A 13,783-nucleotide genomic window follows, 5' to 3' on the forward strand; every position below is an offset into this window, starting at 1 on the left:
CACACACACACACACACACACTGGAATATATGTCTGTGTACATATATATAAAGCACTTAGCACACAAGCCTAGCATATAATAATTATTTCTACTTCTTTTTCATCATTATCATTCATCATAAAAATTCTGTTTGAACCTGAGATCGCCCTTTTATAGTGACTTCTTAGGTCCTAGCAACCCTACAGTAAATAAGGCTTCTGTTACAGGATGGAGGAAAAGTCTAGATCTTTAAGAAGGAGGTGTAAAGGCTCTTCCAGTTCGGAGTGTAAGGATGTGGAAATACTCCTAACCCAATCTTTTCTGGTCAAGGTAGTCTGCTCCTTTGTGACACCCATGCAAGTTTAGGATCCTTCTGGTGAGCCCTGGGCTGGCTTGGATGTGACACAGGGAGGTGATCTCAGGTGTCATCTTCACATGTCACAGAAACACTGCTCAGAGTAGAAAGACTGAACTTGTGTTAAAACTTGGGAGTGCAAATGAAATCCCAGACGCCTTCCCTTTGTGAAATATGGATAAATGCTACTACCTGTGCTGTGTTAGCATGAAAAAGGCAGATGTCATCTGCTATGCTTTTTCTGAGAATTCTTAAAAGAACAAAAACAAAAAATCACTGAGAGTCAGCAGAAAAGAGTTGTCCTTTTAGAAGGCAGATTGCTAAACACGTTCCCAGAGTTGGTGTCAGTATTTTGTCTATGGATTAGAAATTTTCCTTGCAGAGGCTTTAAAAAAGAACGCATGAAAGGGAACTCTTTTTACCCCTAATTTATAATGATAAATTAAGCTAACTGCGCCAATCACTATTAATGAAGAGGCTAAAAACCATCTTGTTTGCCACTTGCCATACCGGGTGAGAGACTGTTATAAAGCATGCCTAATTATCATTGGGCTAAACCTGTGTAAAACCGTGCGTTTTCTTCCTCATGAAGCGCTCTTTATCTGCCCTACATGAGTGCGAAGGAAAAGGTACGGCTGTTGTTTTTTACTACTCCTTTGCTATTCTGAGAACATTTGCTGCAGAGTGATAGCAAAACTGACTGTCCTAAACTGTAGATAAAAGAACAATGACGGATTGCGGTCACTTTAATTCATAAAGAAAACACTTGGAGCCCCTGGGAATGCCAAATCAAGCCACTGGCACCCAATGACTCTACGTTAAGTCGCAAACTACATCATACTTTTTAGTCTAAACACAAAGGCTAATGGACACCTAACTTATTTATTTCAAATTCTTCTTTATGAAGCCGGCTCTTTTTTTTTTTAGCTCCTTGGAAAACATTATAATTCCCCTATTCTATAAACACACAAATATAATTGTAAAATGACATCATTCTGTTTTCATTTAATTACCCCTGAAATGCTTTCTATTTAATATTCATTACTCAAAAGCTAATTTAAAAGAGAAAGAGATGCGACTTATTCAAAAAGATGTACTGTCATTCATAGCAATAGTTATCTAATATACAGAAGTTAATAAAGCAGATTAATCTACAAGTCCCTTTAAGCCATTCTTGAGTTTTGAACAACTGCCTCTTTGCCCTTTCACCTTCACGCTGTGCACCAGCAGCAGGTGCCAGCTGTACAGAAATCATGGCTGTGCATTTGAACGCAAAATCTTTTCTTATTTTGCTTCTGACCAGCAGCTGACCCTGTAGGAGTGATTGTTTCTGCTGCCGGCCTAAAGGCTACATAAACCAGTAGCAGATAAACAAAAGGCTACATATACCAGCTGCCTCGCCTAAGGGTACCATCCTAGGCTGACACCTCCACTCCTTCTCCAGCGTCCCAAATTGCTCCTTGTTTGTTTCCACACATGCGTTTCGTCCTTGTTATTTTGTGCGAGGGGTGGGTATAGGAGAAAACCCCCAAAACAACAACAACAACAAAACCCATCCCTTCCCTCGAACTTGACTTTTGAGTATTCCATGTCAAACTGTGCCATTATGATGTTAATCCAGGCCTGGTTTAGCAACTTTAATAAGAGGCTAAACCCTCTTATAATTAGATAATAAAATTTTATTATGTATTTTAATATTAAAAGTCTTAAAATCAAACTCTTGAAATCATATACTGGTACAGAACTAAGGTACTTAAATATCACAGCCCCAGAAAATGGGAGCCTGAAAAAGCAAACTGTGGCTAATTTTTCATTCTCAGAAATGTAAACATGGAATTCCTATGTGGTAGCAGTGAAAGCTCCAACACTCTTAATTATGTGCAGGGAAGAATGAATCTATTCAAGTATGAAGCACACTGTACCATTTCCAGCAACAGCATGAGATGGTTTTGACAGTTATTTCTTGGATACAAATTACACAAGTATAAAAACAATCCCCATAATGATTAAATGCAGTTATGTACATAGGAGAATACCAGTGCAAATGGTAACATATTTAAATGGTTTTCCTTCATTAAAAAAATTATATATGATATTAAACCATCAATCACTGCTGAGGCACAGGAGTTTAAATGTATTGTCACCGGTTGAAATAAATGACTTGGAGACCGAAATCTGGCTCACTCAATATGGTGTCTTTGCTGTTGCTTAGTCACCTAACTCTCTGCTGGTTTGGGCTACATCTGGTGGATTCCATCCCTTTCAATTAATAAGGCAAGTTACACTATCAATGGATTACATCTTTAAACTGTGCTTAGAGGTAGAAAAACACATGTCCCAGTGGAAAAAACAAACAAACAAACAGACAAAAAAAAAAAAAAAACCCCACCACAAACCTTCTCTGTTCTGTTAACCATTTGAAACAGTATTTGCAGTACTTATTTCTTTCTTCATCCATGTTTAGAATAAAATTTTCTTATGGAATTTCAGCAGGGTTATTATATAGTATATGACGATATAATCTTATCTTGGCATTATCATTTATTTTATCATGTATTAGTCTATGACCATGTTAGATTTGATACCTAAAGTCACTGCCTGTAGATTGCACTTTTAAAAATTAATTTTTTTGGTTTGTTTCGCAGACATTCATTGACCATCACAAGGTTTCAGGCTCTGCTAGGTGCTGGGACAAGTATCAAGATGGAGGTGATCTTTGGGGAAAAAAAGGTACTGTGTAAAGATAGGTGATAGGGTTATAACACTAATTTGATGATTTATAAACCAAGAATAGGTTTCTTTTTAAAAGGGTTTTGTTTTAAAATACCATTTTTTGTTACAGCTGAAACAGTCATTCAACAAATATCTCTATAACAAAAATGAAATCAAAATGGCAAAGATATGGAATATAACAAAGGATTTGGACAAGAATCATCCTTCTAAAGATGGATAAATGATTTTATTATATCACAGATAAAAGCCATTTTAATTAAAAATTAGTGTTTTTCCATTTTTAAAATTATATATTTTAACTTTCTAAGCTGATCTTTAGGGGTGGTGGTCACACACTGATCGTTCTTAAGAGTTTTACTCCCTTTTGGACTTTTGTTACCTGGCTATTAACTAGATACTTTTGTGCAGCCCTGGTCCTCTTAGATACTCTGATATGATCCTTAGTAATTAGATCTCTCTCACACACACACACACACACACTTGACCAAAGTGAGCTTTATTTCTGCCTCAAACAAACCTTATTATTTTGAAAATTAAAAAAAAAAATGTTTGGGAGATGTTAACTGAGTTTCATTGCCTGTTTACTGCACCCCTTCTGTATGCAAAGACACAACCCAAATGTGATAAAACGCCCTCTTTAAGTTTCATTAAAGACCTAAGTATAGAGTCATATGTAAAAGCAAAATATTGGCATCTTCTTAAAACAGCAAATTAAAAAAGTGTGCTTTAAGAATTATCAAAACATCAGAGACAAATAAAAATATCACTGTTGCAAGGCCACATGGGATGGCTATGAGAAATGCAAGGGATCATGCATTAAGAGATCTGAGTTCTGAAATTCTCTAAGAGTACAGAATACAGAGGTGGGAAACTGATAACCAGACATACAGTGCTGACCTGCAGAGTATTTTTATTTTAATTTTTCAATCAGTTGCCAACATTTACAAAACTGTATTTCTGGCTTCTCTCCGTGGGGAAATCTCAATATATCTGGCAACACTGGGTCTTACCACTTTACAGGGCAACAATTAGCTGGAGCCCTTTGGAGGCTGCCCCCTTTAGATAGGGATGTATACTGAACACAGTTTGTCGTTCCTGTCTACCTCAGTCAAGTTCCCTACTTGGCTCTATAGGCACCTTAGTCTGTGGTACCTTACAGAATGAAAAGGAGGAGGAGAGGGATGCTCAAAGGAGCCAGTTTCAGACTTGCCCATGTGAGAGGCCCTTAAGAAGGACCTTCAGTAGAGCTAATGGTACTCAGTAGTAGAAGCCTCTTAAAAAACAGAAGCTGTTTACAATCAGAAAGAGGTGAAAAATGACATTCAACACTGATGAATCAGTAGTGAGAGTCAGGACAAAGCCTAGAGACGTGCAGGGTATGGGGGATGGATGCAAAGCACTTGTTGCTTCCCCAACTTCATTTCACAGCTTCTATATTGATTCTATCCTAGAAAAGTCAGGTTAGAGTAAACCTCAAGAGCTACCTCAGAGGAACTGAAGGATAGTCACAAAGGAACATCATGAGACAGTTACACTATTAGACTCTGACCTTCTCAAGGATACATGTCCTGCTAAATTTTATACCTTCAACGTCTGGCTACAGAATTAATGATTGGGTATGGGTGTAGAATAAGAGAGAGGAAGCTCTGTTAGCTCTGTCAGTGATGGTGGGAGCCACAGGGCTTTTCTATACCAGCTGGCAAAGCAACCTCCCTCTCCCTTGCCCATTGCCTCTTTGGGTCACTGCCCATCTGTTTCATTCCGGCTGCAGCACAAAGTTGGGGTATAGGATGACTGCTCTAAATCATTCTACCTTAAGGATGGCCCCAGTGGGACTTACTGGAAGCTCAACTTGCCTCATTGTAAGTGCTCAAAACATACATACTACTTCAAATTAGCAGCCGCCAACAAATTATAGCTTTGTGGTTAAGCATGTGAACGCTGGAGCTAAACACATCAAGGTAGAATTTTAGTCTTTCCGCTTATGGACTACATGATCTTATTGACCACTAGTAACTTGGGAAAGTTACTTAATCTTTTTTTTTTCTTTTTTTTTTTTTGCGGTATGCGGGCCTCTCACTGTTGTGGCCTCTCCCATTGCGGAGCACAGGCTCCGGACGCGCAGGCTCAGCGGCCATGGCTCACGGGCCCAGCCGCTCCGCGGCATGTGGGGTCTTCCCGGACCCGGGCACGAACCTGTGTCCCCTGCATCGGCAGGTGGACTCTCAACCACTGCGCCACCAGGGAAGCCCCTACTTAATCTTTTTATGCCTTGGTTTCTATATCTGTAAAATGGTGCTCATAATACTACAGCTTCACAGAGATACTGTGGTGATTAAATCAGATTAAATGCATATGAAAAAGCTTAAGCTACTGTCTGCAATATTTTTCCAGTATTATTTTTTTCCTAGAAATAAATACAAAGTACATACACATGTTGCTGTGAAGAAGACCAAGACTGCAGCAGCATGTGCAAAAACCAATTCTATTATTCTTATTTTTTACTTGCCATGTCTGATGACCTATCCCTGGCTTCCCTTTAAATCCATGTTATCCTCTGATCCAGTTGTGAATGTTCCTTCAGCATGTGTTTTTGACATCAATCTACTGCCATACTTTTGATAACAGCTGCAAATTAACCAGACTGAGCTAGTGGGTCATGAGCATACTTTCTATTTAGGGTTCACTAGAAATGTCTACAATAACATTAGAAAGTCTGGTTAATTTTTTTAAGAGCATAAGAGACATGAATATATTTCATCTGCTAAAGTGTTTCCCACTGTGAGAGTCTTGCTGAGGTTCTATAGGCCAAAATCTCAACATCAGTTAAATATGTGACTGCACTTTCTCCTACGTAGTACTATAGGATGGTATCTTAAGTAAGAAAGATGTCTTGTATAGTATGTCAAAATGTTGAGCAATATCCTTTCAATCTAAACACAGAAATGAAAAAAGAGCAGATGATTTCCCTTTTGCTGTAATTCACTTTGGGATGCATGTCACGAAGAGCACTGTACAAAAGCAATTTTCATTGATTGACTGACTGATTGAGGAAAAGGGTGAATGTTCTTTCCAGCTTACGTCCCTACTGAAGTATGATTCTTATAACTCCTGACAGCTCTTTACAATTTGTAGTTAAATGTCAGGTTAGCACAAAGTGGGAGGGAGGGGGAGAGAGAGCGAGGGAGAAAGAATTATAATTAGAACTTTTTCTGGTTTTTAGTACAGCTCACTTGAGCCAAATAGTTAAATAGAAGAGGTTAAGATAAATTAAAACCTAAATGTTCTAATTCCTCCATTCAGTGTATTTAAATTTTAGAGAACATAATTGCTAAAAATACCTTGTTAATAAGTTAATTGCATAATCTAATCAGTAATACTGACCATCACATAATTCTTGTTCTACTTCTATGGAAGTTGCTACTCTTTCGAGAGCAGGTAGTTTTAATAGAAGTTATGATTTAGAGAAGCATTCAGCCTCAGTGTCCTATTCTTATAATCTGAAAGAGAATGAGTCTCATCTTTGAAATGCCCTTCTACTCTTATAAAACACACTCTTTCATGTACCTAATTTAGGTAGATCCTTCTTTCATTCTGTGATATAACTAAATGTATGCTGACCTTTGAGTTATAGATACAAACACTTAACATGACCAGGGATAAAACTGAAAACGTTTCCCGTAGAAATTTTATCTTCCAAATTACTGTAGCAGATCCATGCCTAATCACTGTTACTACTGGCCTGTTCTTAAAACTTTAGTTTATCTCTCTAATGACATAAAAACATGGGAACTTTTTTTTTTTTTGCTTAATATACGTAAACTGGGTTTTTCTCAGTTAAGTTAAAGCAGTGCTGGTTAGACAATAATTCTTACTTAAAATAGATTTACTTAATTATAACAGATCTTCAAATGGATTAAATGTAATGCTTTGCAAATTTAGGTTTGTTTGCAAAATATGGAAGATGGCTTATTTGGAGAATGTTTTTAAAAACACTGAAGATCTAAAGCCACATAGCAGGTCATAATAAACACATTTTCAGGTGAGAGGCACTTAAAATGTCTTATAGGAAAGGCCTATAAGAATGTCAGAAGACCCTTTATGTGGGTTCATGCTTCATTTGCTGTGGAAGCTTGAGGAGATAACTTTTGCAATTTAGAATTGACACTCTTCATGCAACTATGCTTCCAGGTTGGTGGTGCAGGGGGAGAACAGTTCAAACTAGTAAATAATTGCAGTATCATTGCATCAGTTTAGTTTAAAGAGCTGACAAACCCTCTCTAAACTCCAAGCACAATTAGTCATTAGGGTCTAGTTTTTCAGCACTGTTAAGCAATTTGTAACCCATTCCTTTTAATAGGGTTAGGCATTACTTAACTGACACAGATGCCTTGAAAACTGAAACCTTGAGTTATGAAGCAGCAACCTTGTTCATTATCTTCTCTGATAGGTAAATCATCTATAAAAACAGCATTTGATGGGCAACCAATGAATAATCAATGGCTCACTTTTCATCTGAGTGTGAAAATGAGAATAATCTAATATAAATTCCCTCTGGAAAGAGGCTGAAATCTTGGATTCTGCTGCTCTTCAGGGTTGATTTATAAGGTCTTGGAAAGCTGATGCAAACAGATGATCAATGGGACCCATCCTTGCTCATAATAACCCCCAACTGGCCCACTCCCTCTTTTCCAAGTCTATCCCTTCAGGCTATTAGCTGTGTCCAGCTAATTCTTCCCACTACTCCTGCCTGCTGCTTTTACTCTGGCCATCCGTTCAGTCCAGCCGACTCAGAAGTAATTTTATACGCGGCAGAGAGCGGGTGGAATTGATTTTTCACTCAGTGCTCAGTTCCCATCTGAATAATTATCAATTTTACTGCCTCATAAAGGGAAGAGTCAAAATTTCAAATCAATTCAAAAGAGCTTTTGAGACGACAGAAACTGTGCATAAGAATAGAGGTCAAAGTTGTCAGTGACCTAAGGAGATGATGTCAGATACTACTATACCCAATCATTGACATCAGAGGCACTCAAGATGATATAACCCAGTGCTAATGCAAATCATATTTATGCTGACTACCAGAGACCGGTCATTAATATTTAAAATGCTATCTGAAAGCCTACCTTCCAAATAAATAGAATGTATTCCACTGTTAATAAAGATATATCACTACTTAGTCATATGCTATAAAGTAAAGGATTACCAAGTACTATTAACATATAGAAATTACTTAAACCAACAAACACATGGTAATTCTGAGTAAAGACAAACTTGAATGCCTTCTGCACAACCACATTACTTGTTCTGCACAGTCGGATGGTATTTGTCTAGGACCATAGCCTATTGATTTTTGCTAAAATTTTCTACCCACTTAAAAGTTCCTGCCGAAGTTTACGGGACAATATTGTGATCATGGTTGAGCAATGGCAGGTGGCAGACCTGTCACTTGCCACGGTGGGGTGAGCGCTGGGTCTGATTGCTGGCCAATCCATGGTTATTTATTTTCTCCACTGCCTACATGCTCTAATTCTGTGGTTCTCAGCCTTCTTGTTGCAAAACACCTGAGGGCTACGCCACACTCCCAGCAGTACCAGTGGCTACTGCAGAAGGATGGGTGAGGAGCAGTGCATCCAAATCTTGATAGAATGTGTTATTCTGAAAAGGCATTCCAGGTGAATCTGAGATCTTATCCAGCAACTAGTCTCCTGAGAATCAATGGTGTAAGTAAGTGGTAAGGACTTGGGCTTTTAAGCCAAACAGACCTTGGTTCACATTCCACTTTCCAGTTTCCCTCTGTGCTTCAATTTATTCATTTGAAAAATGGGGATGGTTATATCCACATTGCAGGGTTGTTGTGGGGTCTAAATGAGGAGATGTCTCTGCAAGTCCTCTCCTCCTGTCATCACTATGTTAATCCAATTATCACATAATTAGTTAGTTACTTGTCTCTCCTTCCCACCTGGCAGGACACACTTATTTAAGGAGAGAAATTATGTCTCATGGGTCTTAGTGGCTCTCGCACCTTGTACATACTCAATAAATGTGAGTTACCTTCCTCCTGTTTAATCACCAACATGTTGTAACAATTCCAGGGTCATACCAAATAGTTACAGGCCCAGAACCCTTTGCTTATTTACACAAAATCTTAATCACACACCTCCCTGCCAGGAAAATAACTGGTTAACTGAAACATCACCACAAATAAAGTTTACATAATGTCATTTAAATATCAGCAAAAAAATGACAGCTAGGAAGAAAACCTCTTCCATGGCTGTCTTATTCATTTTCATCATTTATTTACTCAGACTGACACTTTTTTGCTGATTGCAGGTGACTTATTTGCTGGCTAATGACCAGGTTAAAGTGTTTATATTTGCAAACCACAGACTATTATGGAGATAGATAATTTGGCAAAAGAAGACAACTGGAAGCAGTACAAAGATATCACTTTCCAAATGTAGTAGAACTGGAATATATCATAGTGATGCTATCTCCACAGTAAAATGGTATTATTCTCTTTGAAACATTTCTGGCATATATTATTTAATTTTATGCATGCTGTTACTGTGATTTGCAGAAGTTTTTAAAAAATATTAAACTTGGACCTAATTCATATTAGCTAGTCAGAAAACATTTGAAAATAAACAAATCGTAGCTTTATTACTTATTATTTAAATGTTCGTGGGAATATGACCTATGTGAACCTTGATTTCTCATCTTAAAATGGGGAAAATGATATGATGAAGGGAAAGTTCCCAGCAAGCTGCCTGGCACAGACTAGGAGCCCAGAAAATGGTAGTTTCTCAACATACCAGAGTATTCACAAGGCAAACCTAAGACAACGTTATTAGAGGCTCTGGGAAAGAAATCAGAGGTTGACTGTTTCTAGTTCCAGCTTTGACTTTTATTTCTCTTGTCGCTGGAAGAGCTATCCTCTTTTTGAATTCTAGCTTCACTGAGGTGAGATGAATGACTTAGAGATTTCTGGAGGGTGGGTAATCCTGAGGCCAGTGTACTATCCTCCCTACAGGGAAAATACTCCTAGAGAAGACCCAGTAAAGAGTCTCGGCAAGACCAGTTGCTCTAAGGGATATTCAGAGACCAGATCGGCTTTTGGGAAACTCTTCTCTCTTAAGCTAGATAAGCAACCACCAGTTACCTGCTGCAGGACCTCTGGATTTTGCTGCATAAAATGTAATAGTCTCTGACCAGCCTGGGCAGCCTCTCTGCATCGAAGTGGCTTCCTGCCCTCTTTTGCTATGTGCTTGAAGAGGTAGGTGACGATGTAGTCTAAACTGGTACAGCAGCTGGAGGAGACAACTGTATCTGTGTGAACAACAAATGAGAATTCATTTGTATTACTAAAGTGTTTGTTTCATCTCACTATAATGCCTAAATTAAAAAGAAAACCATCTTTCTGGTTTCAAAGCACTTTAATCAAACTGTAAACTCCTTGAGGGCAGGGATTTTTGCTTTGCTTTTATCTCTTTAAACCCAATGTCTACTACAGGACCTGGAATAGAGACATGTTAGTAAGTAAATGATTCCTGGATTGCACTGGACAGAATTTTCCATATGTGACCTTAATGACCCTCTGTTCAATTGAAGTGACTTTATTAAATATCTACTTGGTGCAAACTGCTCTGCTTCAGGGGAAACAGGGTGTAAACTTGCTGCAAAGTACTTTGTTTCAGGGGAAACACTCACCCTGGCGTCATGATTTGGTACGTAAGTCACTAGCACAGTGCTGCGCAAAAATGAGTGACACACTGCTGTGAGAAATTTGAGGGTGATATTGTATTTGGATGAGGATTAAGGACAGTTTGGTGAAGGAGGTAGCACCTGAGATGGGCTTGGAAAACTAATTCCAGTTAAACATAAGGAAGGACATTTTTCACATTTTGCACAATGTACATAGTAGGGTGAAAAGGTATGGATTTTGAAGCCAGACAGCTCTGGTTTCAAATTCCATCTTTTCCAGTTATTTGCTGTGTTGTTACTGCGAAGGAGCCAATTAACCTTTCTCATCACTTATAAAATATGCTGCAGAGTTGAATGAGGAGAAAAATAACTAGAAATTCTCACAGTAAAAATAACTGACCTAGAGGGTATTATGCTAAGTGAAATAAGTCAGACAGAGAAAGCCAAACACCATATGATTTCACTTATACGTGAAATCTAAAACAAAAAACAAATGAACAAACGTAACAAGAGAGAAACAGTCATAGATACAGAGAACAAACAGGTGGTTGCCAGAGGAGAGGAGTTGGGGGCGGGGGCGAAGATGAGAGAAATAGGTGAGGGAGATGAAGAGGTACAAACTTCCAGTTACAAAATAAATGAGTCATGGGGACAAACTGTACAGTGTGGGGAATATAGCCAATAATAATATCTTAGTATGGTGACAGATGGTAACTAGACTTACCACAGTATTTTATCATTATCTAACGTACAGAAATATTGAATGACTATGTTGGGCACCAGGGACTAACTTAGTGTTGTAGGTCAATTATACTTTAAAAACAAACAAACAAACAAACAAACGAACAAACTCACAGAAGAAGAGATCATATTTGTGGTTATCAGAGGCAGGGGTTAGCAGGAGGGGGAACTGGATGAAGGTGGTCAAAAGGTATAAAGCTCTCATTATAAGATAAATAAGTACTAGGAGTGTAATGTACAACATGATTATTATACTAACACTGCTGTATATTATGTATGAAAGTTAAGAGAGTAAATTCTAAGAATACTCATCACAAGGAAAATATTTTTTTTCTTTTTCTTTTATTTTGTACCTATATGCAGTGATGGATGTTCACTAAACTTTACTACGGTAATCATTTCGGGATGTACGTAAGCCAAATCATTATGTTGTACACCTTAAATTTGTATAGTGTCGATTGTGTCTCAATAAAACTGGAAGGAAAAAAATATGGTAGTTACTACTAATTTTCCCTCATAGTGAAAAAAGGGGAGCAGGACCTTTTGGTGTGAGTGAAAGAGTGTGTAGAGGAATCATAAGAGAGAAGGCTGACAAAATAGTTGGGATCTTGAGGGCATCCAGTAGTAGGTCGAGACATTTACATGTAATTTGAGAGGCAACAGAGGTGTTATTGAAGGTTTTTTTTTTAGCAAGTAAGTGACATGATTCCTTTGTACACTAAATATCATTTCATATACCTCTAATGACCACTTCTGTATACAGTAGGTACTGCTGTTTGCATTTTTCAAATGAGAAAAATGAAGCTCAGAGATAATTAGTTTATCCAAAGCTCATGGTTTTGATTCAGAGCATGACAGTGCCCAGATTTTTTGGCTAATGGTAACATACGGACACAATTCTGGGGAGTTTATGATTAATAACAGAAACAACAAGACAAACAAAAACGTGATGGGCACTCAAAAACCGGCAAATTCAGTAGATTCAGAAAAGAAGTAGATTGGGAGAGTAGGGCTGGGAAGCAGATTATAAACTTCCTAGGGGAATAGTTACTTTCTTATTCATTTTACTCATCTCTAAGGTTCTGAGACATATGTGTGCTTGTCATAGATTAGAGGTGAAATATTAGTTGATTTAATTAAAGAATGGGTAGGCAAAGCTAATCGGAGAAAGTTTTTTTAAAAAAGTCTTGAGTTTTGTTTAGTAATAATACTAGAATTGATATAACACTACAATTTAAAAACTCTCACATACGTTGTTTTAGAGAGGAATGACATAGTAAATAGAGGTAGGTTTGGGGACAGGTTTTGAAATATAGAAGTATGCATTTAAAATAGATGATAATGGTAGCTGACACAGGGGTTGAATGAAGGTCTAAAAGATGGGCATGGACAATAGTTTTGGGAAACTGTGGAGCTATAGGCTTTTGAGAAAGGAGCTTTTATTTCCTTCTAAAGCTATGGCAGTTGATTGATTGACTGATTGATTGATTACCTCTCCCCACTAACTGGGTTGCTTTGCAGAAAAGGAAGCTTTGGTTTTATAACCCCGGGAGGTAGTATATAATGTAGTAGAAAACATTTAGGCCTAAGAATCAGGCACAGACTGTTGAACCTGTTTGCTTTTCTCTTTTCCTTCACATTTCTACCTCTGAAGTCCCAATCATGAAAGTAAATGGATTAAGTAACTTAACATGTACAAAGGAAGCAAGCGGGAAATAGATATGGTTCCCCTCACCAGTGAAGAGCAATATGCTATCAATCATACAAAAATGATAAAGACTTCACATAGATTTGGTGACCACATGCCATGAAGGTTGCGTTAAAAGGTTCCAATCTACTGAGTCAGCTATGAAAAAGCCAGGTAAACACTTTAGACATGAAGGTTGGAGCATATATCCTTGCAGTAAAAGCAAGAAGAAGAGCTTTCATTATGGCTGATTTATTGTTGGGGGCTTTGAAAAGGATAAATGTTATTTCAGGGTAGACTGAAAAGTGTGGAATCATAAGGATCATGGGCCATTTGATCAAAAACAGAATGAATAGTGATGAGGACTACGTATTATTTTTAGTTTTCTCTATTTGCAGTTCAAGCTATTGTGTGAGATTCAAACAATGAAACTCTCCTGAAATAAAAGAATGAGCAGAAGTCATGAATTTTCATATTTTCCTAGCTCTTGGTGTTTATCATCCATGATTTAGACAATTTTGGACAGATTTTTTAAGCCCAACAGGCACTTTGTCCTCTCTAGCAACTTACTGTTTGGGACTGC

General features: G+C 37.8%; 1 protein-coding gene across 3 annotated transcripts in view; it reads right to left on the reverse strand.

The window, feature by feature from the left end:
- The window catches only part of RANBP17 (RAN binding protein 17), a 315,725-nt gene that overhangs the window by 18,974 nt on the left and 282,968 nt on the right, over nt 1-13,783 (reverse strand). For all 3 annotated transcript variants that reach the window (XM_060008404.1, XM_060008406.1, XM_060008403.1), the window contains one exon: nt 10,231-10,397. In XM_060008404.1, the coding sequence (XP_059864387.1) occupies nt 10,231-10,397 (167 nt within the window). The remainder of the gene's footprint in view (nt 1-10,230; nt 10,398-13,783) is intronic.

The sequence above is a fragment of the Delphinus delphis genome, chromosome 3, assembly GCF_949987515.2.
Source record: "Delphinus delphis chromosome 3, mDelDel1.2, whole genome shotgun sequence".
Lineage (NCBI taxonomy): Eukaryota > Metazoa > Chordata > Mammalia > Artiodactyla > Delphinidae > Delphinus > Delphinus delphis.